The 27793-nt window shown below is 57.3% G+C and overlaps 2 protein-coding genes and 1 long non-coding RNA gene across 6 annotated transcripts in view; 2 read left to right on the forward strand and 1 right to left on the reverse strand.

Annotated features, from left to right (window-relative positions):
- Positions 1-127: 127 nt before the first annotated feature.
- Positions 128-6539, forward strand: TIMM13 (translocase of inner mitochondrial membrane 13). Of its 2 annotated transcripts, none has more exons than XM_058728463.1 (3): positions 128-464; positions 551-619; positions 4303-6539. In XM_058728463.1, the coding sequence occupies exons 1-3, from the start codon at positions 345-347 to the stop codon at positions 4537-4539; spliced, it is 426 nt and encodes a 141-aa protein (XP_058584446.1). In that variant the 5' UTR covers positions 128-344; the 3' UTR covers positions 4540-6539. The 2 variants fall into 2 exon arrangements, with proteins under 2 accessions (XP_058584446.1, XP_058584447.1); XM_058728464.1 differs by lacking the exon at positions 4303-6539 and adding an exon at positions 771-960 and having other exon boundaries at positions 268-464.
- The window catches only part of TMPRSS9 (transmembrane serine protease 9), a 49668-nt gene continuing 23300 nt past the window's right edge, over positions 1426-27793 (reverse strand). The window contains exons 2-18 of one of the 3 annotated variants that reach the window (XM_058728437.1): positions 27393-27520; positions 24269-24336; positions 23980-24159; positions 23038-23075; positions 21603-21716; positions 19206-19377; positions 16522-16796; positions 14435-14571; positions 13423-13726; positions 13114-13285; positions 12316-12587; positions 11615-11751; positions 7308-7689; positions 3480-3651; positions 2550-2815; positions 2340-2476; positions 1426-1870 (exon numbers count right to left, since the gene is read on the reverse strand). In XM_058728437.1, coding sequence (XP_058584420.1) covers positions 1709-1870; positions 2340-2476; positions 2550-2815; positions 3480-3651; positions 7308-7689; positions 11615-11751; positions 12316-12587; positions 13114-13285; positions 13423-13726; positions 14435-14571; positions 16522-16796; positions 19206-19377; positions 21603-21716; positions 23038-23075; positions 23980-24159; positions 24269-24336; positions 27393-27520 — 3116 coding nt within the window. In that variant the 3' untranslated portion in view covers positions 1426-1708. Of the gene's footprint in view, positions 2477-2549; positions 2816-3479; positions 3652-6677; positions 7174-7307; positions 7690-11614; positions 11752-12315; positions 12588-13113; positions 13286-13422; positions 13727-14434; positions 14572-16521; positions 16797-19205; positions 19378-21602; positions 21717-23037; positions 23076-23979; positions 24160-24268; positions 24337-27392; positions 27521-27793 lie in introns of those variants that run through there. The other 2 variants (XM_058728435.1, XM_058728438.1) reach the window with 2 other exon arrangements.
- Positions 22214-24903, forward strand: LOC131510859 (uncharacterized). The gene is made up of 2 exons (XR_009261217.1): positions 22214-23509; positions 23557-24903. It is a non-coding gene; the product is annotated as an uncharacterized LOC131510859 (long non-coding RNA).

Genomic DNA, 27793 nt, shown 5'->3' on the forward strand with positions numbered 1-27793 from the left:
CGCGGGACACTCCCTCGCAGCGACCCGCGTCGGGGTGCCCGAGCTTCAGCTGCCGGGCTGCGCCTTCGGTCACGCGACACGCCCGACGCTCTGTGCACATGCGCCGCGGGATCCGCAGGACGAGCCGGGGACGTTTTCTGCAGGCCCGGGGCCTCGAAACCAAAAGCTGCCGGCGCAGAAGGTGACTCCTATCCGCGCATGCGCAAAGGTGGAAGCACAGCTTTGTGGGGGTCGTAGTCCGACAAGCCCGGACTCCATTTCCCGTGGTGCCCTGGGGGGGGGCAACTTCCGGCGCGGGTACGGGTCGGCGCACGCGGTCTCGGTTCGGTTGACTTTGCGGAGCCATGGAGGGTGGCTTCGGCTCGGACTTCGGGAGCTCCGGCGGCGGCAAACTGGACCCGGGGCTCATCATGGAGCAGGTGAAGGTGCAGATCGCCGTGGCTAACGCGCAGGAGCTGCTGCAGGTCCGGGGTCGGGCCGGGGCGGGCGCCGAGGGCAGTGGGGCCCACCGGGCGCGGGTGTCGCGGCTGAGTTCGCGTTGTCCCCACAGAGGATGACGGACAAGTGCTTCCGGAAGTGCATCGGGAAGCCGGGGGGCTCCCTGGACAATTCGGAGCAGGTGAGGCGCGTGGGGCCGCGTGGAGGCAAGTACGCGTGCGCGGACCAACGGGCGTCGCGGTGGGACGAGTGCGCGTGCGCGGCCCGCTGCCTGGGGTGGGGCGCCGGTCCGGCCGCTGCTGAGCCGAGCCGCGCCCCCTTCCCGCCCGCAGAAGTGTATCGCCATGTGCATGGACCGCTACATGGACGCCTGGAACACCGTGTCCCGCGCCTACAACTCGCGGCTACAGCGGGAGCGAGCCAACATGTGACCCGCCCCCCCGCGCCGCGTCCGGCCCCGCGGGCTCCCGGCAGGCCCCCACCCCAATCCCCTTTTCCGTTTCCATAAAGGCCCTTTGTGAAGCGGGGGCCCGCCTGTGCATCCTGCCTGCCCGTGGTTCCTGAGGACGAGACCGGTGCCGCCACACTGGGGTCGTCGCTCCCTCGGGTCGTGGGGGGCCCTGGGACTTCCCAGATTGCAGGCGGCGCGGCCCCTGCGGGGTCCAGGCTCACCGTGCACCTGGGGCTGAGAATCCGCCCTGGGACCTGGGGGCATAGTCAGGCCCCACCTGGCTGTGGCCACCTGAAGGTGGGGGCCAATAAGGGAGGTGCGGAGAGCACCCGATCGGTGTTCCCTGGAGGGGGTCTCTGTGGGAGGTGGCCCGGCGTGTTCCCGGGTCCCCTGACCGGCCTGCGCCTCTTTACTCTCTGTGCCCCTGGTTTCCAATGACCGTGACCGGGAGCCGGTTGCTCACGCGAAAGGCAGCTTGGAGAGGAGGCTTGGCCAGACCCCCCGCCCCCAGCTCCGGCGCCAAAGACAGAGGGTAGTCCTGCCCCGGCGAGGCCTTGCTGCCCCTTCCCCGCACCTCCCATATCTGGGCCCTGGGTGAGCAGCAGCCGAACGGTCCCTGCTCTGATACGGAGGTGCTGAGCCAGAAGGCTAGGGACAAGGGGCTGTTTATTGGATCCAAATAAGCAGCAAACGTGCACCCGGTTATCCGCAGCCCCCTAGCCCGCCCGCCCCCTAGACTCTCCTCCTCGGGCAGAGGGGCCAGCCGGTTCCTGCCGCCGTCACCTCTCGTCCCGGGCGTGTGCAGCCACGTGCTGGCGGTCACTCCTGGATGTTCTGCCCGATCCAGCCTCTGACGGCAGCCACCCGAGTATAGACCCCTGGGAAGTGGGGCCGCCCGCAGCCGTACCCCCAGCTGGTGACCCCAGTTAGCACCCACCGGCCAGAGGGCTCCCTGCAGGCCAGGGGTCCCCCGGCGTCGCCCTGAGGGGAGGAAAGGAAAGGCCTTAAGAGCAGGCCACTACCTCCCCCATAGCATCCCTTGGGCCCGGGTCCTTTTCCTCGTGAGCTTCTTTTCTGGGAAAGGGGTTCTAGGTTAGGATGACGCGTTCATGCAGACATTCATGGACACTCGGTATTTCCCCCGGGCTGAATGGGGGCCTCACGCGGCAGTCACTGCCCAGCCCACGTCCCCATCCCGCCGGTGCCGGCGCGGGGAGGGGGGCGGGGCATGCCGAGGCGCCGAAACCGGCTCATAATGGATGCCCAATAAACGGTGGTCGAGTGAAAATTCCTCCAGGGTCAGAAAAGGTGCCCTGCTTGGTGGACTTGAGAGGGCGGCGCCGGAGGGTCTCGCAGCGGTGACGACTTCGCCCCGCCACGCCCCCCTTGCCCTCTGCGTGTGGGACCTGGGTCCCGAGAAGCGCCCGCTTCCGCTGCAGAGTGCGCTCACCGAACAGCTGTCCACGCCGCCCTGCGGGAAGCCGGCGCACAGCATGCGACTGCTGATCTGCACCGGGTAGAAGCGGCGGCACGTCTGCTCGCTGAGGAGGCGCACGGCCGCCTTCTGCAGCTGGCGCGCCATCGAGCCTGCGGGGGAAACGGGAGCCGTGGGCCGAGGGCCCTCTCGCCGCGGCGGGGGAGGGGGGGCAGCCGAGCCTACCTCCCTCGCGCACCGAGCCCCAGCCGGTGATGACGCAGCGCGCGCCGTCGGGGGGCCGCGGCGTGGGCTCGGGCAGGCAGATGGGCCGCACCAGGCGGCCGCGGCGCACGGGCCCCGCCAGCTCGAGCAGCGCCACGTCGTAGTCGAGCGTGTAGAGGTTGTAGAAGGGGTGTTTGTAGATGCGCGCCACCCGCTCCAGCTGCCCCTCGGCGCCACTCAGGAACGGCGTGCCCAGGAAGGCCGCCCACTGCTTGGGGTCCCCGTAGCTGCGGGGCGCGCGGGGACAGGCGTCGGCCCGAATCCCCGCGCCCCGGGCGCGCCCCCCCCCCCCCCATCTGGAAATGGGGCTGTTGTCGCTTCCCCCTAGGACGGCGGGGAGGGTGCGGGGGTCCCGTGCCTGGAGTGAGTGCTACCGCGCACGGAGGTGACACCACAAGCGTATCCGTTCCCGTCAAGTATTAGGGCTCTGGCCCTGGGAGGCGCGCTGCGCGTTTCCCTGGAGGACAGGGCCCCTAGCCTGGTCCGCTGTATGAGCGCCCTACCGGGAAGGGGACTCACCACTGGGTGGCCTTTGGGTCTGGTGCCAAGTGCCAGTGGGGCGGGCCAAGGTGGGAGGGAGTGTTCCATCGTTCCCCAGAGCCTTCCGCCCCCCCCCCCCCCCCCCCCCCGCAGACCTGGCCCCCTGGTGCCGGGAGAGGCCATGGCCAGGGTTCGGGGTGGGGGGTGGGGGGGCTGCGGGGCTGGACTGGACCGCGGTGCCACACGGCCAGGGGAGGGGCTGTATAGAGTAGGGGCCGGTCTGGGGCAGTGGGTGCCAGTGGCTGGGGAGGGCATTTGGGGCCAAAGCGTGGACAGGCGACACGGTGAGTTTTCAGACAAGGCGCTCCAGTGAAGCGCACAGGCCAGGGGCGTTGGGGCGGCCGGACTCACACATCGAAGCAGTGCGCCGCGGACAGCAGCCACCTCTCGGCCACCAGGACGGCCCCGCAGCGGTGCTCCCGGCGCCGCAGCCACAGGCTCACCTGCCACGGCCACTCCCCGCGGGCCGCGGCACTGCCGCCCACGATCCTGGTCATCGCCGCCACCGGTGCCAGGCCACAGTCTGCGGGGGAGTCGGGTGACAGATCGGCGGGCAAGCGCATCCCCGCCTGCGCGCGCAGGGTAGGAGAAGCCCACACTAGGTTGGGGGACCTGCCTCGGGAAACCTCCGCTGTCAGGAACACTGGGCCTGGTGGTTAGGGCTGCAAATGAGGCTTCTCTGAGCTTTTCTCAAATAGTATTTGAAATGCATTTTAGGTTTGCCTCCTTCGTGGCTGAGGGCCAGCCCAGTAACTCTGCTCACCTCCCTCTCCTCACCAGGCGTCTCCCACTGCCCTAGTAGCCAAGTTCCTTGCTGCCCCGGGGCCTTTGCACACCCTAGGCTGCTGCCCAATAGGCCCCTTCCCTGTCCCAACAGCTCCTGCACTGCCCTGGATGCCCTCTCTGGGCATCTCCCCTTACTGGGGTCCTGTGTGACTCAGTATCCTTCCCTCGACACTTCCTCCAGGCTGTGACATGTATCACTCCCCCTCCCCCAGCACAAGATGCCCTCTCAGAACACTACTGCAGACAGAACAAACTGGTGGTTTTAAGGGGTGCTGCAGGAACCCTTACCACCCATAGGGGCACTCAGGGACCCCCCCATCATTCCCACAAGGAATTTCCCGCCTCCGCAACAGTCCTCCTTCCCCAGCCCGCCTTTCCTGCCCTTCAGCCTCCTGTCCCAACCTCAGCTGGAAGGGGAGAACGGAGAGATGGGGGGCCACCTGCCCGGTTCCCTCTCAGCCCCACCCCCAACACGCCAACACCATGGGGATCTTGCCCAAGACCAGGAGGCCTGGGGAATCTGATGGAAACAGCTCCTCTCCTGGAAGTGCCCCCCCACGCTGAACAACGCAAGAATGTGTGCCATTCCAGGGGGCTTCCTCACCTCCGCTGGAGGCCAAGTTAAGAACTTGGCTGTAACTATTAGAACAGTAAAAATCACCAGGGCGGGAGGCCACACCCAGATCAAGCCGGCTACAGAGACAGTGTTTCTGCCAAGAACAAGCAGCGGCAGCTGTGAAGTGTCCCTGAGTGTCCCTGCTGGAAGCTTCCCCGCACCCAGACCAGCAGAAACTGCTGTCAGGAACCAGAGCCACGTGAACAGGAGACCCCCTTTGGCCTGGGACCTTGGTCTCCTTTGCAGTCCAGGTGCATAACTTCTCAGCGGGTTCCGGACTGGATGCTCCGCATCCGTCTTAACTTTGTGTTGCCAGGGAAACAGGACCTGGGTCCCCCTGAAAGGGTCTAGACGACCCTTGCCCGGACCCCTGGCATGTGGCCGACTGGGCCCGCAGCCAACAGAGATTGCTTCTTCTCGATGCCATCCACCCCCTCTGTGCCCCCAGACCCTTCCTTGGTCTGGGAGCCGTGCGATGGTTCTGAAGGTGTGCGGGCTGCCTCGCTGCAGCGAGCCCCTAAACCTGGCTTTGTGGGCACAGGTCTGTGCCTGAGCGACCCAGGCTCATCGGGCCACGTGTGCACACGTCCACACGTGTGCGAGGGAAAGGGAAGAGAATAGGGAAGAGAAGGCGGCACATCCTTAAAGACAGTGACCACGAGCACTTTCCCCCAGCTCCTGTGTCCTGGGGTTAGACCAGACGCACACACCCCTGAACAGGACAGTGGGGATCCAGGGGGCCCAGGGAGGGACCCTGACGCAGGAGGGAAGCAGGGAAACCCCCCTAGGTCGCAGTCTCTCTAGGGGAATCGGTGAGGATGCTGGAGATGGGGACTTGGAACAGCCGGGAATTCTGGGAAACTCCCCAGGAGGAAGGAAAGCGGATGCAGCCAGCAGAGGCCCGCAGCCCCACGCGCTGAACCCCTGGGACCCCCAGAAGCGTGCTCGGTCCCTCCCTGCCGACCTGCTCCCGCCTGAATGAAGCCAGGCCGCCGTCCCTCAGCATCTGGACACGAGCACAACGTTCATGTCTGCTGGGGGCAGGCGGGGGCGGCGTGCCCAGGGCCCTCCCCCATCCCCCCACCCCGCCTCCACCCTAATTGGTAGGGCCCCTCCTCTGTGGCAGCACTTCCTCTCTGAGTTTTGCCTCCTACCACTCGGTCCCTTGAAACTGACACGGTGGGGGGGGGGGGGGGTTGGCAGGGCAGGAGTGGGATGGTTGCTAAGACAGGGGTCCCCCCCAGCACACCCCACGCCCCACAGAAGCCAGGCCTTGTCCTGCCCTTTGTTCCCCACGACGCTGCAGCCAGTAGGAAGCTGGCCGCTCTTGATGGCGTTTTACTCCGGACCTGCCAATACGCGTTCGTACCTTCTGATCACTGTTTCATAAAAAACGCTTTAGTCACGCATGAAGGATGTCAAAGGCACGTTCTCCGTCAGTATCTCTCTGGGCCCGTTCTGCCAAGATGGGCTGAGCTAATTTAGCCAGGGGCCCCTGAGCGGGGTCTGTGGGGTCAGCTGGGGCCTGCACAGTCCCCTTTTCCCTCCTGCCTGCCAGGGACCGTGTGTGTGCGTCGCCAACGTCTGGTTCCCTGCCGCGCCGCATGGCATCGCACGGCAGGCTCGGCCCGGGGCGGCCCGGAGGAGGGTTTCAAGCATGGACGACGGGTGCCTGGACGTCCGTGATGACCCTCCCGCCGGGCACTTCCCCACATGCCCTGGTGCCTCAGAAAAGTCTGCGTTTTGTAACAGGAGCAGACAGCGACGCCTGGGTGGCCGTCAATTGAGCGTCCGCCTCTTGGCTTCAGCCCAAGTCGTGGTCTCAGGGTTGTGGGATCGAGCCCCACGCTGGGCTCATGTTGGGCACAGCACACAGCCTGCTTGGGATTCTCTCTCTGTCCCTCTCCTTTTGCCCCTCCCCCACCCTTGCACACTCTCTCAAAATAAATAATAAATAAGCATTAAAAAAATAAAGGAGTGCCCGGGTGGCTCAGTTGGTTGAGCGGCCAGCTTTGGCTCAGGTCATGATTTCATGGTTCATGAGTTCAAGCCCCGTGTCAGGCTCTGTGCTGACAGCTCAGAGCCTGGAGCCTGTTTCGGATTCTGTGTCTCCCTCTCTCTCTGCCCCACTCTCTGTCTCAAAAATAAACAGTAAAAATTTTTTTTAATAAAAAATAGGGGCACCTGGGTGGCTCAGTAGGTTAAGCATCTGGCTTCAGCCAGGGTCATGGTCTTGTGGTTTGTGGGTTCAAGGCCGACATCGAGTTTTGCACTGACAGTGCAAAGCCTGCTTGGGATTCTCTCTTCCTCTCTCTCTGCCCCTCCCCTACTTGGGCTCTCTCTCTCTAAGTGAATAAACAGACTTAAAAAAATGAAAAATAAATAAATAAGTAAATAAATAATAAATAACACAGGAGCAGACAGGGGCTTGGGGCTAAGGCATTTGCCACTAGACAACATACATCTGGCCAACCAGTGCCCTTGTCCCTGGCTCTCAGGACTGGGGGGGGGGGGGTGCTGATCCAGTGTGACAGGTGTCCTTACAGGTGACGACATGAGGACACAGACACGCACAGAGGGACGATCCCATGAGGACACAGACAAGGGAGAGCACAGTGTCTACACAGACTTCTGACCTCCAGCCTGGGTGAGAAGAAGCGTCTGTTGGTGAAGCCTGCCCCCACCCTCCACGCACTGTGGCCCCTGTGACATTAACAGCGTGAGCAGACCCACACGGGACCCCTACCACCCACACATCACTCCACTCGCCCCAGTACCTGGTGGCTGGAAGCCCACGGTGGTCCTCGGGGGGTCTGGGAGGGGTGTCTGTCCCCCAGCAGTGGCGGTTACGGTGGATGCAGTCATGTTGGCGGGCTGGCTGGTTGCCCTGCTGGTGGCCGAGGGGGTGGCTGTGCTGGCCGGGACTCCCGGGACTGTGAAGGCAGCTGCCGTCCCAGAGGACTGCCTGGTGGCGGGGGTCCTCGTGGTGGGGAGGAGGCCGGAGGACATGGTGTCCAGGATCCAGCCCTTCAGCCTGGTGATTCGAGTGTACACGCCAGGTCTCCGGGCCTGAGCGCAGCCGACCCCCCAGCTCACAATCCCCGCCAGGTAAAACACACCAGGGGCCTCCTCGCAGGCCAGGGGTCCCCCGGAGTCGCCCTGAAAGGGAAGGAAGGAGAAGGTGAGCTACATCTGTTGTGGCCATCATTTCACACCGTGCGTGAGACCACACGCTGTCCGCCCCAGCACACGCGAAGATGCAGATCACTTATTCCTCAGAGACTTGGGGGGGGCGGGTGGAGAGGGGAGGAAGTTAAAGGAAAAAAGTGAAGAGCTGGCTGTGACCCTGCGGCGCCTTCTCTGCAGGGGGCACTGCCTGGCCCTCCAGCCTTCCCATGGGTGGCTGAGACCCATCAGTGGAGCAGGAGACACGGCACGGCACGGGGGCTCCGGAGACCTGGCTTCAGACCTTGCATGACCTTGATCAAGTCACTTCTCTCTGAACTTCAATTTTTCCTGCTTTTGTTCTTGAGATGTAAAAAAAAAACAAAAACAAAAACAAAACAAAAAACGCAGAAAACCCAATCTCTGCTCATTAGCCGCTGGCCTTTTTTCTATATGTTTCAAAAAAAATTACACCAGTAACATACTGCTCTTCCTTTAAAAAGAAAAAAAAAAAAAAAACCCAAACTTTTTTTTTTTTAATTTATTTTTGCGAGAGGGAGAGAGAGCGGGAAAGGGGCACAGGGAGAGACAGGATCCCCAGCAGGTTCCATGTAGTCTGCACAGAGCCGGCTGGACACGGGGCTCCAAGTCCCGGACTGTGAGATCATGACCCGAGCTGAAATCAAGAGTCAGAGGCTCAAAGGACGGAGCCACCCAGGCGCCCCCATTTTGTTTTTTGTTTTAATTTTTTTCGTGTTTATTTTTGAGACACAGAGAGAGAGAGCACGAACGGGGGAGGGTCAGAGAGAGGAGACACAGAATCCGAAGCAGGCTCCAGGCTCTGAGCTGTCAGCACAGAGCCTGACACAGAGCCCGAGCCCACAAACCGTGGGATCATGACGTGAGCTGAAGTCGGGCACCCCTTGCTTTTCTTTAAAAATTCATAATGTTACAATAGAGCTTAGGCCACACAGCAGACTGCTTTTCCCAAAGGTGGCAGGAGACTGTCTCCCTCATCCCACATGTGCTCTTTGAACGAGGAGATCTTGGCACTCCTCCCATTGAGTGGTGGGGGTCTGCCTCTCCACATGACCCTGGGCACAGCTCTGTGGCTACCTTCGCCCCTAGACTTTGGGGACAGTGATGCCAGGTGACTTCCATCTTGCTGCCTTGAATTACCTGCTCTTGGGAGCCAGCCAGCACGTTTCGAGGTGGAAGGGAGCCCAGCCAGAGTCCACGTGGAGAGGCCACATGTAGGGTGTAGCTGAGACCCCAGCCAACAACCGGTATTGGATGTGCAAGTCGAAACCCCTTCAGAATCTCCTGGGACATCAGCCTTTGAGCTGTCCCACTGCAGGCCGCAGACGCCATGTGGAGCACACAAGCTAGCCCCACTGGGCCCCACCGGAATTTCCAACCCACAAAATCTATGACTGGAAGAAATGGCTATTTCACACCACCAAGCTTTGGGGAGTTTTGTTACACAGCAGCAGGGACTGACACAGCCCTGCCCCTGGTCCCGGGGCCCCATTTCCCCAAAAGTGAACATATTAGGAGCTTGGTGGGTCCCACTATGCTTTTACATTTATTAGTAATTTTAGAAAATATGTAGTGCCGTCTTTAAAATGTACATAAATGTTATGTGTAGTATTTTACAACTTGCTTCATTCATTCAAGTCACAGCAGCCCTAGCAGACAGGTATTACTATGACCCCGTTTTACAGACAAGAATCTGAGGCCCAGAGAGGTTGAGTAACGTGCCTGGAGTCACGGAGCTTGTGGGAAGAGGAGCCAGGATTTGAACCCACAAGTGCACTTCCCAGAAGCTGCCCTAGAGTTTCCCACTGCAAGTTATTTGCCACATCTCCCTCAACTGCGGCCTGAGAGTGTACATTTATGTTGCAGCCGATATTTTCAACCCGGCGGACGTGAGCAATACCTCTGAGTGTTACTACTGAAGTCCACCCTTTGGGGCCCTGGCCCTCTCTGCTGGGACGAGCAGGCAGAATCCGTCCCTGCTGAGCTCTTACCAAAGTGCAGGTTCAGGAGCCCCATCGATGAGTCTCGTTCCAAGTCACTAAGCTTCAGGCTGGTTGTTGACACAGAAGTAGGAGCCATCACCACTTTCGATTTTGTTGTTCCCGGCGGTACACACATTCCTGATTCTTCTTTACCAGGATTATCCTGCCTGGTCAGGTACCATTACTTTGCTCTCCTGCGTGAATTTAAAACCAGCCTGCCAAGTCATATGGTGAAATGCTATTGGAATTTTGCTTGGAATTGCAGTGATTTATAGGAAAAAATGGAGACAAACAGATCTTCATAATATTGTCTTACCATCCATGAATATGGTATGTTTTTCCATTCATTCAGACCTTTTTATTTTCTTCAGAGTTTAGTAACATTCTCCACGAAAACCTTGAACATCTTGAGTTTACTTCTAGACACCACACAGATTTTGTTCCGTCAGTGGGATCCCTTTTTCTAGGATGCTGATTTTTGCTGGGAAAAGAAACGTTCTTGACTTTGTATAACCTTGTATCAAGCCAGACTTGCTGGACTCTTTTGAATCTTTGTAGTTTCTTACTTGGCTCTCTGTGTTTTTATTTTATTTTTTTGGTAGACAGTCATGTTACTGCAGATTACATTTTTGTCTACTTTACAAATCCCTATGCTTTTCTTTTTTCTTGACTTCCCGCATTAATCCAGATGCCCTTGGTGACAGCAGGCAGCCTGGCGTGTGAATGGAAGGCTTTGTTTCACCATCAACATGATGTCGGCTGCAGGTTTCTGTTGTCTTTCATAGGATTGGAATTTCTTAAAATCGTAATTACGAATGGTTGTTAAAAAGTATCGGATGCCTTTTTCTGTGGTTTTGGAGAAGACGCCCTTTTTCCCTTCTGGTCCACTAATGTGATGAGTGGCGTTACTGGGTTCTCCTGTGTCAGACTAGATTTTATGAGATAAACTCACTATGGTTGTGATTTATTTTCCTTTTAACACATTATTAGATTTAGTCTAATATTTTATTAAGGGTTTTGCATCGATATTTCTTTAAGGTTTTTAAAAATGTTTTTTGAGAAAGACAGACGTGGTAGGAAGAGGAGGAGAGGGGGAGAGAGAGGGAGGGGGAGAGGGAGAGAGCGGGGTGTGGGGGGGGGGCGGAATCCCAATCAGGCTCTGTGCTGTCAGTGCAAAGTCTGACATGGGGCTTGATCTTACAAACTGTGAGATCATGACCTAAGCCAAAACCGAATCAGATGCTTAACCAACTGAGCCACCCAGGCGCCCCACATCAATGTTTCCAAGACTATACATTTCCCCACTTGTGTATTTCTTTGGCCTTCACGGCATGGTTCTGGAGCCAGGTTTCCCCTAAGCTGGATCACACACACCTCAGGTGCTCACTGGCTACCCTGTGACACAGAGCAGTCACATGTGCCATAACTTGTGATTAGCTTTTTCTCCCGTGAATACATGCTGCACATTTTCAAGTTAGTGTCTGTATTTTTTTTTTTTTTAATTTTTTTTTTTCAACATTTTTTATTTATTTTTGGGACAGAGAGAGACAGAGCATGAACGGGGGAGGGGCAGAGAGAGAGGGAGACACAGAATCGGAAACAGGCTCCAGGCTCCGAGCCATCAGCCCAGAGCCTGACGCGGGGCTCGAACTCACGGACCGCGAGATCGTGACCTGGCTGAAGTCGGACGCTTAACCGACTGCGCCACCCAGGCGCCCCTAGTGTCTGTATTTTTATGCACACCCACCTCATCTTCTGCTTGGAAATATGACAATTTCTCTAAACCACACATTTACAGGCATTCGGGTTCTCTTGAGGGTTCCCCTGCTCGCTGTGACGCGCTGGAAACTGTTTCCCTTCCGTCTGTGAACACGTCAGGCGGCCCCCTGGATGCTCACCTGGCAGGAGTCCACTTTGCCCTCCAGGAAGCCGGCGCAGAGCATCCTGTCCGTGAGGGAGGAGTTATAGAGTGCGCTGCACGCCTTCTGGTCTATGATGCCCACAGACGCTCTCTGTAGAATGTCAGGCTTGGTGGCTGCCAAGGAGAGGAGGCCCCACACAAGCTCACTCACAGAGCGATCCCTCTTCCACGTCGGCTACGCTGTGGCAACACCCACCCGGGGAGGGGAGTCCCGGCCCTATGGATAAAGAACCACAGCCCCTCGGGGCCGCAGGGGTCCGTGCGGTCGTGTAGTGATAAGGGGGCGGACCCCGTGCTCCTACTCAGCACCCTAGACTCTCACCAACATCCCCAGGCGGATTCCCTAGCGCCTTGGGTGACCTGTAGGGAGGACAAAACCAGCACTAACTCTTGGGGGTCCCTGAAGGGTACAGCACAAGGGTCTCCGAGCTTTTCTACCAAGGGCCACAGAGCACATAATCATGGCTTTACGGGCCAGTCTCTGTTGGAACGACTGAGCTCTGCCCTTGTAGCAGGAAAGCCCCCAGAGACCGTCTGTAAACCAGCGGATGGGCTGGGCGCCGATAAACCTTTACGAAGCAGCCACACTGCCCGTGCGCCAGAGCCCGCGACCCTGGGGGGAGCGGAGGGGAGAGGGGTTTGCAGGTGTGGGACCGGAGAGCCTGGTGGGGAGCTCACCGTTTCCCTCCTGTGTGTTACCCCAGCCAGAGATCATGCACTTCCGGCCCACAGGGAACTTCTGGATAGCCAGGGGCAGGCAGACAGGCTGGATGTACTTGTTGAAACCCAGGGGCCCGGCCAGCTCCAGCACGGCCACATCGAAGTCCAGGATGCCGGGGTTGTACTGGGGGTGCAGCACTGCCCGCTTGAGCCCCATCTTCACTGGGTTTCCGCCGACACCCGTGAGGGACGCGGTGCCCAGGTGGGCCCGCACCAGCTCCACCTTCGTGCTGCCGACAAGGGGCCGCTCAGACACCCCGCTGCCCCCAGGACGCCAGGCACAGCTGTGGGGCCCGGGCTCTGGGGAGGGGCGCCGGGAGGACGGAGGGGCCACATGGCTGTTGCCCAAAAGTGGTCCCAGGCCGGGGGCCTGTGGACAAGGCAGGGAGCCCCTGCGGGCTCATCTCCTCTGGCTAGAACACAAGGGGCCCCTGGTGCCCTGTGACTGACAGACTAACCATGGGGCGGAGGCGAAGATGCCCCCACTTGTCCCCCAGAGACCAGCCCAGCAGAATCCTCCCCCCAGGAGCTGCGGCCCAGGTGGGGCCCTTGAGATGCCCCCCCCCCCCCAGAACCCTCACTTCTCCCGCCTGTTCCCTCTCCGGTTTGCAGCTGGACAGAACCAGTTCTTGAGCCCAGGGGAAGGGCTGCCTCCGTGTGGCAGGATTCGTGTTCAGGAGAGGAGGGGGCAGGGCACCGAGTGACAGAGGGGCACAGGGGTGGCTGCGCAGACCCGGGGGCTGGGGTGGGTCTTACTGGTTGAAGCAGTGGGCGGCCGACAGCAGCCAGCGGTCCCCCACCACGGTGGCGCCACAGAAGTGCCGGGAACCTTCCTTCAGGCTGACCTGCCAGGGCACTTCCCCCGACACGGCTCCCAGCCCGCCCACGATCCGAGTGGGCTTCTCCATGGCGGGCCTGGCCCCGCACTCTGTGGGGAACGAGAGAGAAGGGCCCAGACGGCACACATCTCCTTCCCGCAGAGAGCTTCCGGGAGCCAGCACCCATCCGCCCAGTCCCGCAGGGGCGCACGCCTACCCTACCTGCGCCTGCGCCCCTAGAAAGTACCTTGTGGCTTAGAGGCGGTGACTGAGTCGGGAGGCGCGGCGCTGAGGCCAAGAGTGGGCCTGGTGGGGCTCTCAGGACTGGTGGGCCGGGCAGTGCTGGCGGCGGTGGAGGCGGGAGCCGCCGTGGGGGCCAGAGGCCGGCCTGCCGTGGTGATGGCCTCCAGGATCCAGTCACGCAGCCTGGTCACTCGGGCATAGACGCCGGGGCGTCGGGCTTCCGCACAACCTATTCCCCAGCTCACGATGCCGGCCAGGAAGAACCTGCCAGAGGGCTCCTCGCAGACTAGGGGGCCTCCCGAGTCGCCCTGGGAGACAGAGGCACGCCTTTGGGAGGGTCGGGGGCCCTGGCCGCAGCCAGTCCAGATCCCAGAGCCGCAGAGTCAGAGGAGTCCCCCCTCCCCACGGGCTCCTGGAGCCAAGGTGGCTGGCGAGCCTCCGTCTGCTCTTCGTAAACACACAGCAGGACAGCTGGACAGCTGGGCTGTGGGGTCTCCAAGACCTCGCTCGGTTCAGCCTCTGGCAGTTCAAAACCCAGCCCAAATAAACATCCCCTCCTCTCCTCGTCCACGGGATCTCTGACGATGTTGCCACTTGCTAAGGCGGCCAGTGTGGCTGCCCCTGTGTCTCACTGGCAGCGAAGGGCCTGATCCGCCCTCACACATCCTGTCTGCTCACCCTTTCCCTTCTCACTCCCAGCTCGCCTGGACTCTCACGTTCCCAAGCACACGCCCTCTGCCACCATTTCCACAGGCCCCGGTTTTGCTGTGGCACCGAGTGCAGGCAGCAGTCTCCCCCCCTCCCCCCGGCCAGTGGGCTTGAGAAATGAGACCAAAGGCATAAAGGAAAAAAGAGATCCGGAGCCGTGCTAGAAGTCAAGCAGGGAAGTCTTGGTGGCAGACTGGAAACTGTGAGCACCCCCTCTTCCAGGGCGGAAACCTGGGGGCCTCGGGCAGGTGGGGCGGGGCCTGGGGCCTCTGGACTTGTCCCCAGGCCCCAGGGGCTGTGGGGCTCACCTGGCAGGAATCCACCTTCCCGTCCAGGTAGCCGGCACACAGCATCCTGTCGGTGAGCGAGTGGCCATACAGGCTGGCACACAGGCCCTGGTCCAGCAGTTCCACTGTGGCTTTCTGCAGCGTTTCTGGCTTGACCACTGCCCAGGACAGAGAGACACCAGCAGGATGAGCGCTTCGGGGCCCCGGGCAGCCACCCCGAGGCTGGAGGCTGCAGGCCGTCTCTGCTCCGGCCCTCGGCTTCCCCAGCGGGAAGGGGATCCGCGGCAGCAGCCAGCTCGGAAACCGGCAGAGCACACACTCCACAAATGCCCACCAGCAACCTCCGTGGCCCAGGCGGCGAAGAGGCATCCAAGTGAACACCCAAGACTGGGCTCCTTCCTCACCTCCCTCCTAAAACCTGCTCTGCCCTGAGCCTCCCCGTACCTGCTTCTGCTATCATTCTTGTCCTACTCTGCTGAAATCTTTTCTCGGCCTGCAGCCAGTGCCTTCTTTGCTACAGATTATGTTGCCCTCTCCCCACATCCTGCAGGGTGATGCCCTCCCCCCATCCCGGCTCAAATTAAAAGTCCAAGTCTGGACCACCGACCCCAGAGCCTTTGTGCATGCTGTCCCAGCTGCCTAGAGCGCTGTCTGTCCCTACACAATCTGCCTGCCTTCCCCCCTCACCCCCATTCTCAAGAAGCCCTTCCCGACCACCCTATTAAAGCTTGCAGCCCCCATCTCCACCCAACCTTAGTCTCCAATGCACTCCTCGCCACCTGTCGTCCTCGCCACCTACTTCCTTCCAGGGCTGTGCTGTCCAGTCTGGCAGCCACTGGCTACATGTGGCTATTTAAATGTAGATCTAAATGCGTACGATGCAATAAAATGTAAAAACTCGGTTTCCCAGGCACACGGCCACGGCCAGCTTGCAGGGGGCTGCTGGCTCCTATAGCGGGTGACACAAACACAAAGCACAGCCCCCACTCCCCAAGGGAAGCGCTCTAGGATAGTGCCGGTCTGGCCTGGGAGCCCCTCGTGGCGAGGCTCACTGCTCTGCTCCCTGCCCCGCCCTTGGACCTGTGGTCGGTATACGAGGGAGGCTGAAACGAAATGTTGGTGGCCTGGGCTTAATTATCTTTATATTCCCTCCTAATTAGGTCCGTGTGGAAAATACCTTTCCTTTTCAGAAGGTGTAAAAATCATACGACATTTTTCTTTTCTTTCGTATCAGGCAGGCACAGACCTGAGAAAACCCCAAATCACAGGCCATGGGCCCTGCACCTGAAGTCAGCTGCGGTGGGCGCCCAGACCCTTTCGACAGGGCAAAGCTGCCCCTCAACTTGGGGGGCCCTAGGGCACCCCCCACTTCCATGCACAGCCACTGGGCCAGCCTGGACAGTTTGCTCTAGAATGTTCTAGACTAGTGTCATCCAATAGGACTTCCCGCAATGATGGGACTTCTCGCTGCAGGACAACCCCCTGTCCCAGTACTTTATCTCATCCACTGGGTCAGAGCTGAGGCGTCACTTTCACGGTCCTTCCCTGAAGCCATCCCCACCCCAAATCCTTTTCCCTGAAACATCCTGTGGGTTTCCTTCCAGCACCTTCTGTCAGATTACAGTGGATTCTCACCCCTCCTCCGAGACAGTTCTGTTCTGTAAAGTCGCCACAAACCCTGACTTATCGCTTCTGTAGCGTGGCTTGTGGGGGGCAGAGGGCAGGTTCCTAGGAGCCTCTGCTCTCAAGGTTCGTAACTTACGGTGTGTGTGCCTCTGAGCACGCGCACTTCCCTGAGTTTACGCTCTGGAACCCACCGCGGGAAGCAGCTTACTAGACACCCCGGCCTGTCTGCACCTAGAGACGCCAGCCGCCACTCTGCACCAGGGGCCATTTTAGCAACCACCCACAAAGAGCACAAAAACGCACAAAACGTGGCAGTGAATACGCCACGGAAAGGACGCCGGTTTCTGGCCTGAGCTGAAACAGCAGGGCACATTCGCAAATGGCACAGAACTGCCCAGAGTACCCTCTGGGGCGCCGGGCACCGCAGGCACGGAGCGCCAGGACCCCCGGCCGCGGGAGGAGGCAGGGGCGGAGCGACTTACGGAAGTCCTCCTTGAGGTAGCCCCAGCCGGAGATGAGGCACTTCCTCCGCGGCGGGAAGACGTGCGTGGCGGCAGGCAGGCACACGGGCTGGACGTGCCTGCCGAAGGCCAGCGGGCCGTCCAGCTCCAGCACCGCCACGTCGAAGTCGGCCGTGTCCGGGTTGTACAGGGGGTGCGGGGTGATGCGGGCCACGCGCACCCGCACCGTGCTGGCCTCTGCGCCACTGAGGTGGGTCGTGCCTGCGTAGGCCACCCACTCCGCTGGGTCTTGGAATCTGCGGGGCACAGAAGCCACAGCTCCAGGGCCCACCCAGCACAGACGGGCAGCAGGGGCGGCGAGGGAGGCACCCGCCCTGGGAGCGGGCGTGATTAGGGTGCGCCCCGAAACTCAGTCATCACGCGACTTTGTCGCAAATGGAAATGGATGCACACGAACCCATTCCACGCCAATTTTCAGCATTTGAAACAAAGACAGATCTGGGTGCAGTGTTGGGGTGGGGGCCAAAGCCCACAGGCCTTGGGGTAAACCGTGTCTTCGCGCCATACCGCAGAACGTCCAAATGAATGCCGAACCCACGACAAAGTGCGGACATTTTACATAAACACAGGATCTGGCTGCCCCAGCCCCACTCACCGCCCAGCCTTCCCAGAGCCCCGGCCGGTCAGATCTGCTCTGAATTTCCCAACTGGACATTCTGTTCATTGTGGATTTTGTTTTTTGCGTTAATTTTTATTTTTTTGCAACATGACATGAAAGTATTACTTGTCATAATGCCTGTTCTGGGCAACAGCTGACACTTTGCCCCCCTCCCTGCCCCCCCCCCCCGCCGGCCACCAAAAGTGCCCCGTTCTCCTCACCCTACTCCTGGCCTTGTAGTGGATGTTCCTCGCGGGCCCCGTACAGGGTCAACGGACGGAACACCACGCTTCCCAGCAGAAGCAGGGGACAAGGCCGGGTTCTGTCTCCCAAAGCCCTCCCTCCCCTCACCCACCCTCTCTCCGTACCTTTGCGGAATCATTCTGCTAAGCTCAAGATCAAAACTCTTACTGCCTTAAATAAGTTTTACCAGAAGGAAGTTTTACCATGTTACCAGAATAAGAAAGAAAACACAAAGGCAGCTCTAACGGACCCTCGGGACAAGTGGGGAGATCGGATGTGGACAGGGCGCCGGATGCCAGCGTGTGGCGGTGGGTCACGATACTGTGGGTGCGGGTGACAGTGTTCCTTGTTTGTACAGACACGTGCAACAGAGTCGGGGACGCATCACGGTCAGAGGGGAGAATATCAAATGGTTTGGCAGGAAAAGACGCAGAGCCGCGTGTGTGTAGGTAAAGACACAGCAGGAGCGATGGCTAATACGGGAAAATGCCAACGCATGCTAAAATCAGGTAAGAGCACACAAATGTCTGTCGTGCCGTTTTTCGTCTTTTCTATCTGCTTAACTACTGCTGTAATAAAATATGGGAGAAAAAAACTGAATGGAAAAATTGCCACCTACTGTCCTGAGCTGTGACTGGTTCTGGCATCCGTCCCCAGGCTGGCAGCTGAGGCAGAGAGCAGGCTGCACGCGGGGCCTGGCAGCAAGCCAAGGGCTGTAAAGTACTGAACCATCTGTCCAGACTGCCCTGCCCTCTCCCGCAGGTCTCCAAAGACTGCAGCAACCAAACAGCAATGCCTGGCACAGAGGCTTCTGGAACCTTCTCCCACTTTTGACCAGCTCCATTCTGCCTGGCCACTCTGGTTTGTTAACGATTCTGACCATCCTCAACAACAAGCAACGAGCTGGTTCAACAACAGGCAAAGAGTTTAAACACATTTCTCTAAAGAAGACATACAAGTGGGCCACAAGCACAGTCAGGCAGCACGGGATAGCCGCCGCGGTGGCTCAGATCAAAACAGCAGATGACGACAAGTGCTGGGGAGCACGTGGAGACACCAGAGCCTTCTGCGTGGCCGGCGGGGATGGAAAATGGTGCGGCCCCCGGGGATAACCATACGGTGGTTCCTCAAAAAGTTTAAACACAGAATTACCAGGTGACTCAGCAATCCCACTCGCGTGTCTATACTCAGAGGCACTGGAAACAGGTCCCAGTTCACAACCACCAAGAGCTGATGAAAGCACTCGAGTGTCCCTCCATGGATGAAGGACAAACACAATGTGATCCATCCACACGTTGGGGTATCATCCAGCCTCAGGAAGGAAGGAATGTCCTGCCACCTGCCACCATGTGGACGGACCCAGAGGATACCATGTGCAGTGACAGAAGCCAGACACAGGACACGTCCTGCGTGACCCCACTCACAGGGGGTCCCCAGAGGAGTCCCGTCCACAGAGACAGAGAGCAGATGGTGGGAGCCAGGGGAGGGGCAGGGGCAGGGAGTCTGTGCTTCATGGGGACAGAGTCTCAGCTTGGGGACATGGAAAGTTCTGGAGATGAGTGGTGGGGGCAGCTGCACAGCAGTGTGAACAGCAATGCTACTGAATTGTGATGGTTAAGGTGGTAAATTTATGTAGTGTATATTTTACCACAACTTAAAAAATAAGAACACATTCAGATGCAACAACAGAAAAGAAAAAGAAGGGAGGGGAGGGACAAGAGAGCTCCACGGGGCTCTAAGGACCCCAGGAAAGGCGGTGCTCCGGGAGTGGGACAGAAGGCAGGACCAAGGGTGCAGGGCTCACCCGTTGAAGCAGTGGGCCGCGGACACCAGCCACCTGGCCCCGATGACAGCAGCCCCACAGAAGTGTTCCTTATTTTCTCGAAGGCTGACTTGCCACGGGAACTCTCCCGGGGACGCTTCCACGCCACCCACGATCCGGCCGGCTGTCTTCCAGCCGGGCTGTAGACCACAGTCTGCAAGACAGAGGTCACCAACCAGGGCCCTCAGAGGGCAGGGCCGTGACTATGCTCCCACCACGTCTGTGCAGAATCGCTCATCCCTGCCACCCTCTCGTTCAAAGACATGCTCTAGGTCCCTTGCACTTGGCTTTGCTGACTCCTTTGGGGCCCCCCAGCCCTCGTGTGCCCCACCTCCAGCTGCCCAACAGGTCAAACACCCAAGGCTGCATGCACCAGGCAGCGGCAGAGAATGTCTCTGCCGGGACCCCTTCTCTGCCTCAGGCACAGGTGGCCTTCAAGCAACCTTCACTTCTCCACATTACACCTGTCATGGAGCTCATGGCCAAGGGCGAGATCCAGGTGGGAACTCCACACTTTCGACTTGATTCGTGGGTGTGCCGACTCATAAAGCAAAGGGTCGACCCCTTGCTTCCTCATGTCTCTAGCTGCCCAGAGGGCACTTTCTTCCTTTTCTTCCCCACACAGGCCCCACCCTCTGGGTCTCCACTTCAGCTCATGTTGTCATGCAGCAAACAGTGAACTGAGAAGAGCTGTCCAAACACTGCACATCTCAGGGAAAGTACTGTTGCCCTTGGCCACCTCCTGGGAGGAAACCTCTAAGCTCTTGGACTGTTGTTTGAGAGCAGCTTGACCTTGACCTGCCTGGGGACTTGGGTCACCCAGAAAGTTCATGGTGACTTTGGGCCACGTGGTATCACCTTGACCTCTTGAGGGGCTGGAAACTCAGTTTTTTGGGCTGAGCTATGTCCCTCGAAAAGATGAAGTTTTAACCCCCAGTACTTGTGAGTGTGATTTATTTGGAAATAGGGTCTTCAGAGATGATCAAATTAAGATGAAGTCATTAGCGAGGGCCCTGAATCCAATGACTGGTGTCTTCTTAAAAAGGGGAAATTTGGACAAAGGCACGCACACAGGGAGAATGCCATGTGGACGTGATGGCAGAGATCTGGTGACACTTCCATAAGCCAAGAAATAGTAGACATCCACCAAGCCCCAGAAGCCAGGAGAGAACCATGAAACAGATTCTCCATCACCAGCTCAGAAGAAACCAAACCTCCTGCTACCTTGACCTCGGCTTCCAGCCTCCAGATTGTGACAGGGACCGTCCCTGTTGTCCAGGCCACCTTGCTTTGGCAGCCCTGGGACTCTCACACCTAAAGTGAGCTGTGCCGGTGCTACCTGCCTGTGTGACCCGGGACACCAAGCCTCAGCGAGTTTCCCTGGCTGGAAACACTTTGTATGTGTTCACGTGCTGCTGCTGCGACTTTCAGTCCAGCACTGTCCCGTGACCGCACTGGGCAGTGGGGAGCCTGCCCACCGCCAGTCTCGCCCACTCTGTGCCCGGTGCACCTCTTCCTTTCATGACCTTTTCACTGGGAGAAGCTGTAACCTTGCATAGGAGGACACCTGAGTTCTGCGAGTCACTTTTGGTGAGTCACGGACCCCGAGGTGGGGGGGTCACAGCCGCCAATTTCAATTGGCCTCCACAGATCATCCAGGTCCAGGTGCCACACGCTACCAACGTTTCCTCCACCGTAGACTTTGCAAGTTTCAAAGTTCTTATACATCCATCTTTTCATGGGATTGCCATGTTTCAGCTTATTTGGTCCACTTTTATGTCCAGTGAGGTTTTATAATTTTATAGAACTCTACAGGCTTGACATGCTCATTTTTTTGTTGCTACTGATCACATGCAGGATTTTTTGCATTTTATCTTCTAACCCATTGTTAGTTGCATAAAGCAAAGGAATAGCTTTTGTATGTGTTTATGTTTCTCGTACTCTCCCCTCCGTGTCAAACCTTCTCATTTTCTAATCCCGGGCTAGTCAATTTATTGATTCATTTATATAGTCGATCACATCCACTGTGAATTATGATGGTTTTCCCTCTTCCTTTCCACAGTTCAACTGCTGTTCTTACCCTACTGCATGGGCTAACATCGCTAGAAAACGTTGGCTCCTCTTACGGCACTTCCACCGTGAGATTCCCTTGCTCGAAACCCACTGCATATAGGACAGAGCGCCAGTTCCTGGCACTCGAGGCTTATCACGCTTCGGCAGGGACCCATCTCACAGGCGTCCCCTCCCTTCCTCTGCCCAGCTCCAGCGATGCCAAGCCCAGGTGGCGTGTGTAATGTGTGCAGCGGGCCAGACAGCAGAGCCAGCAGCTGACCCTGGAGAGGGGACATGGCCCAGATACCAGCCAGACAGGGGACTGACCACAGTGGGCCTCATCAGATCCGTCGGAGCAGTCCACTCTGTCGTCACACTCCGGGTTCACTTTGGTCACACACTGGCCGTCGCGGCAGGAAAAGGTGTTCCCTGAGCAGTGACCTGTGGGCAGAGAAGAACCAGGTTCCTGACCCCACTCTGTATCTCCCGGCTGCAGCAAGATTCCGCTCGCTACTCAGAGCCTTCAGGGCATGGAAAACATCTCTTTTTTGCTTCCTTGGCCCTAAATGTTTCTGAAGTAATTTTCTCAGAACCAGTACGGAGACACAACACGAGAATGTCAGTCAGCACACAGGCCAGGACAATGTAACAGAAGTATAGGCACACCATGTGTGCTTCCACATTTTTGAGTGCCCACGTATTTTTTTTTTTTTTTAAACGTTTTTTTATTTATTTTTAGGACAGAGAGAGACAGAGCATGAACGGGGGAGGGGCAGAGAGAGAGGGAGACACAGAATCGGAAACAGGCTCCAGGCTCCGAGCCATCAGCCCAGAGCCTGACGCGGGGCTCGAACTCACGGACCGCGAGATCGTGACCTGGCTGAAGTCGGACGCTTAACCGACTGCGCCATCCAGGCGCCCCAACCCACGTATTTTTAAGTAAGACACGGGTGAAGCTGAACTTTTCGGGGCACCTGGGTGGCTCAGTCGGTTAAGCATTAGACTCTGGCTCAGGTCATGATCTCATGGTTCGTGGGTTTAAGCCCCAGGTCGGGCTCTGTACTGACAGCTCAGCCTGGAGCCTGCTTCTGATTCTGTGTCTCTCTCTTTCTTTGCCCCTCCCCTGCTCACACTTTGTCTTTTTCTCTCTCAAAAATAAATAAAACATTAACAAAAGTATTTAAAAAAAGAAATCGAACTTTTCAAGTTGTAGTAAAACATACATAACGTGAAGTTTACTATGTTAACCATTTTAAGTGTTCGGCACACACGTGGGGCCCAACTGTTCTCTGCGAGGGCATCCCGGGCACTGTGGGGACTGAACAGCACTCCTGGCCCCACCCCCTCCAGGCCAGGAGCCCCGCTCCTTACTACCAGATGTCCCTGGATACCACCCAGCATCCCTTGGGGCCAGGATCGCCCCTACTTGAGGACTGCATGTGGTACTCATTCTTTTTTTCCAAACCGTTTGTGTTTTGTCTTTTAACAGCAGATCCCTACCACTTTTCCAAAAAAACCCACCAGTAATGTTTTCTCTTACTCGTATTTGGCCACGTGTACTTCAGCGTCTCATCTTTCCATCTCTTGCCCACACAGGACTGTAAGTCCGTGCCTCCTGGCCCCCAGAGGAGGCTGGTGTGCAGAACTAGCCTTCACTGCACTGGAGGGAGCCCTCTGTGTCTGAAGTCTTGGGGAACCTCTCCAGGTGACTCTCTGGAAACTGCAGAGGGCAGGGAGCTCCGTGGGAGAGGGGAAGACATACCTGATTTTAAATCTCTTTCTGTCCATGGCGCTTTCTGGCTTCCTGCAGTGAAATGGACAAGACATGTAAGCTCATCCAGTGGGTTCTGTAGTTTTTTGAAAACATCGGATTGCAAGGCAGCTGCACGGTCTATCATAGGAGCCACTTCAATTCTAACTTAAATCAATTAAGATGAAACCCAACGAATCATTCTGTTGCTTGGTTTCACTGGCTGCATGACAAGCACTCAAGGGCCACACAGGCCTAGTGGCCACCATAGTGGACTGTGCAGGCACAAGACCAAGGAGAGTTCAATTCACACTGACGCCGAGGTTACTAAGACTCAACCAGCATGTCAGCATTGGTGGGCAAAGGACATAAATGTCCAGTAGGACAAGGTCAAGGCAAGCAGTCTTTAACCTGACGACAGACTGAACGAACTCATGTCTGGTTCTCAAATCACGATGAACTGCATCATCAGATTTTATGTGAAGTTTTGGTTCATGATACGGAATCTGCACCATCAGATCTTGTGTGAAGTTTTTGGTTCATGATACGGAATCTGCACCATCAGATCTTAGAGCACAGCATTTACTCTTATTTCTATACCAGGATTGGCAAACAGTGGCTGCAGGCCAAATGCGGCCTACCGTTTGATTATGCATTAAAGTTTTATCGATACACAACACTGCCCATTTATGTATTGTCTTTAACTCTCATGTGACAATGGCAGAGTTGAGTGACCTCGACCGAGACCCAAAGGGCTGCAAGGATGAAAATATTTACACTCTGGCCATTTGCAGGTTGCTGTCACCTGGTCTCTACTAGTGAGGGTAAAGCGATGTGCCTGCGTTTTCTTTTCAAGGGAGGGAGCAGCTGTTGGAAACCTAAAGTTTAACGCAACGTTCGGCTGCCACCTCCCCCACAGCCTCCCCCTGGTGTCTTTCAGGGTCTATAGCCTACTTGCCTGTGAGCTGGGCAGACACAATGGTGCCGTGGGCAGCCAGGGGGATACCGTGCCCCTGCAGCCTCGCTCGGAGTCCCTGCCGCAACAGCTCCTCCTCTAGGCCCAGACTCAGTGACTGCGAGGCTTGCAGCAGGAAGTGCAGCCGGAAATGCACGAAGACGCTGGAATTCCCATCCCTGCAGGGAGGAGAGAGGCCTTTGGGGAGGGAGGGCTCCTGCTGGAATCTTCTGGAACCTCTTGGGTGTCCACCGGGGTTCCTTCGCCTGAAAGGAGGCCCTGACCCACCTGTAACTTAGCACGGTGCAGCCCACACAGCTGGCCTCCAACTCGGTCTCCCGAAAGCTGCTTACAAACTGCAACAGAAACCACAGCAGCACGCGCTAAGGCCACGGGCTGGGCGGCTGTCCCGCAGGGACCCGCGGAGTTGGAGAGGGCACGGAAACGTGCCTCCTCTTACACTCAGCACACCCGGCAGTCACAGAGCCGTGTGCGGGACAGGGAAACTTGGAAGTCATTTGGATGAAAGTACTGCCCCATCAGCAGATGGATGGATAGAATGTGCCCCATCCACACGGACGGGAGCGAGGCGCGGACACGAGCTGCCTGTGGGACAGACCCTGAACACACAATGCTCAGAGCGGGAACCAGACACGAGAGTGTGGTTCCCGTGTGTGAAACATCCAGAACAGGCACATCCACAGACAAGAAAGGGCTTCATGGGTGCAGGAGGCTGGGGAGTGACAGCTAGTGGGGATGGGGTTGCTTTTGGGGTTGGTGGAACATTCCGGAACTAGACAGAGGTGATGGCTGCACAATTTTGTGAATATACTAAACACCCCTGAAGTGTTTACTTTAAAAATGGTTAGTTACATTTTACATGAATTTTTACATTAAAATAAACTCTGCTTTGTGCAACCAGACGCCATTAGGAACTTGCTTGTCCTTCGTGTGCTGTTCGAGTGACCACTATCCACAGTCTCCGGTTTAGCACTGAAGGGCCCTCATCCTGGGCACCGGGATGGGTGTCACTCCAGATGCTGTCCCCAGCAGCACCAAGGTTGGGGGTCCGGAGAGTCCCCCCGGCACATTATGTGACCTATGCCTAGGGCTACCAGGTGTCTCCGTTTACCTGCTCTCAGTGGAGTCGCTAACAGCATCCCTGTTCCCAGTCAGTGTCCCGGCTTGGCTGCTAAACCGGACGCTCACCACGCCAAAGCACAGGATACACAGGTCTCCCGCCTAAAACTCCCTCTGACCTGCTTCTCTTCTGTCCACTCTCCGAGCCTACGTCCCCCTCACCCACATTCAGACCTGCACTGGCCCACAGAACAGCACACAAATCTGGGAAATGTTCTTTACCTGCCCTGCCCCACGTGGCAGCCACGGGTCACACGTGATGACAGGGCATTTGACGCATGGCACGGCTGGTGCCACAGGGGGACGGGTGTTTACATTTTAGTTAATTCACACTTAGATTTAGAAACAGATACTCTGCACAGTTACCAGAAAACTCTTAAGAATACTTGGGGCAACTTACGCATGTACATTTATGGAATCTACACACTTATGGATTAAGTATTCCTGGTGACAATTTAGCAACTGCATGGAGATGTGAGTGTAAAACACACCCGGGTTTTGAAGACTCAACACAAAAAGAGGTGAAAAGTCTCATTAATACCCACTTTACACTGATGACATCAAATGATAATATTCTGGATACCATGGGTTAAGTAAAACATATTAAAATGAAGCCTACCTGTTTCCTTTTCCTTAACACAGTGGCTAGGTAATTTTAAATTATGCACGAAGCTTCGTGTTATACTCCTGAACAGAGCTTTAGGGCATGTGGCTTAAATCAGCAAGCTGACACCCATGGGCCAAATTCAAGTCGTTACCTGTTTTTATACAGTACACAAACTAGTTTTTACAGTTTTAAATGGTTAGAGAAAGTCAAAAGAAAAATATTTCCTGGTACGTGAAGATTATACGAAATGTTTATTTCGGTGTCCATAAATAAAGCTTTATCGGCACACAGCCACATCCATTAATTCACCTGTCCCCTGTGGCACCTCTTGAGCTGCCTCAGGCCAAGGTGAGTAGCTGGGCCAGAGAGTGTCTGGGTCCCAAAAAGCCAAAGATCTTGCCTGTCCCGGTTAGAGGAAAAGTGTGTTGATCCCTGGTCTGGATGGTGGTGCCTTGTAACTGCCCCCCTGCTTTCCCATGTCTTATCACACAGCCTCCAGGCGACAGGCAGATTGCTCGTCTCAAAACGTGAATTCTTCCCTAGTGACCCTTCTGCTCTCTTGCAATGAAATTTAAAACATTTTCTTTAATCGAGATATAATTCACCTACCTAAACTTACCCTTTAGAAGTGGACAACTGGATGGGTTTTAGTGCATTCGCAGAGTTGTGCAGCCATCACCACAACCAATTTTTGAATATTCCATCAGTCCCAAAGCAACCCCATCTCCCCTAGCACCCACGCCCCACCTCTCCCCAGCCCCCATGAGCCCCCTTCCCATCTGTGGATGAGCCTGTTCTGGACATTTCACACACGCGGACTCACACCCCGTGTGGCCTCTCGTGTCTGGGTCCCTCCCTGAACGTCGTGTGTTCAGGGTCCGTCCTCAGGGCGGCAGATGTGGGTGCCCTGCTCCTGCTCCCGGCCGAGTAACGTGCCCGTGTGCGTGCGGGCCTCCTTGTGTTTATCCATTTACCCATCGATGGGCATTTGGGTGTTTCCACTTTTTGGCTCTTGTGAGTCATGCCGCCGTGAGCACTGGGTGTGCAGGTTTTGTGTGAGGACATGAACCTTCATCTCTCTTGGGTGGACACCTATGAACAGAATCACTAGATCACATAGAAATTACGTTTACCCTTCTGACCAACTGCCTACCTGTTTCCACAGTGGCTGCCCTCTTTCAGGTTGCCACCAGTTGTGTGTGAGGCTCTGGTCTCTCCACTGGAATGCAACTTATTTTTTTTTTTAAGGTTTATTTTTATTTTTGAGAGAGAGAGAGAGAGGGGCAGAGCATGAGTGGGGGAGGGGCAGAGAGAGAGAGGGAGACACAGAGTCCGAAGCGGGCTCCAGGCTCCGAGCCGTCAGCACAGAGCCCGATGTGGGGCTCGAACCCGTGAACTGTGAGATCGTGACCTGAGCTGAAGTCGGACGCCTAACCGACTGAGCCACCCAGGCGCCCCTGGAATACAACTTTTAACCTTTTAAAAGCGCCTACGAGCCAGCAGGGGTCAGTCCCCACTGATACCGCGCTGCCCCGTATTCCAGGGGCCACCAGCGCTGGCCACAATGGCCTCAACCTCTCCGCCCCGCACGCCCTCTTTCCTGCCTCAGAGCCTGCCTGGGCTTCTCCCCCACCGTGCTCCGCTCGCCACCCCGGCTGCCCTCACCAGCCATTCCAGAGCGGGCGTCAGGGTGCGGTAGTAGTCCGAGGCCTCGTGCTGCAAGCTGTGGGCGTAGCGGACCCCTTGCAGCTCCGCTGTGTGCTCCACGTCGACACCCTGTGTAGAGAGGGAGGCTGCGGACAAGACCAGGGCCCCGTGAGAGAGCCCAAGTTCGGGGTCTGGGTGCAGTTAAGTCAGCCTCAAAGGCCCCCAGCCACCCAGGGGCCATCACCCTGACAAACAGGTGGCGGGCCGACTGCCAGGGCAGGGGGGGGAGGGGGAGGCCCTGAGTGGTCACCAACAGTGCCCCCCTTCGTCTCTCACACAGGTCTCGGTTTGGTGACGGACTCTACAGGCAGCCGCCTGAAGGCACCGGCCGTCCCCAGGTCCCTGAGGACACGGTTAGC

This window comes from Neofelis nebulosa, chromosome 4, assembly GCF_028018385.1.
Source record: "Neofelis nebulosa isolate mNeoNeb1 chromosome 4, mNeoNeb1.pri, whole genome shotgun sequence".
Lineage (NCBI taxonomy): Eukaryota > Metazoa > Chordata > Mammalia > Carnivora > Felidae > Neofelis > Neofelis nebulosa.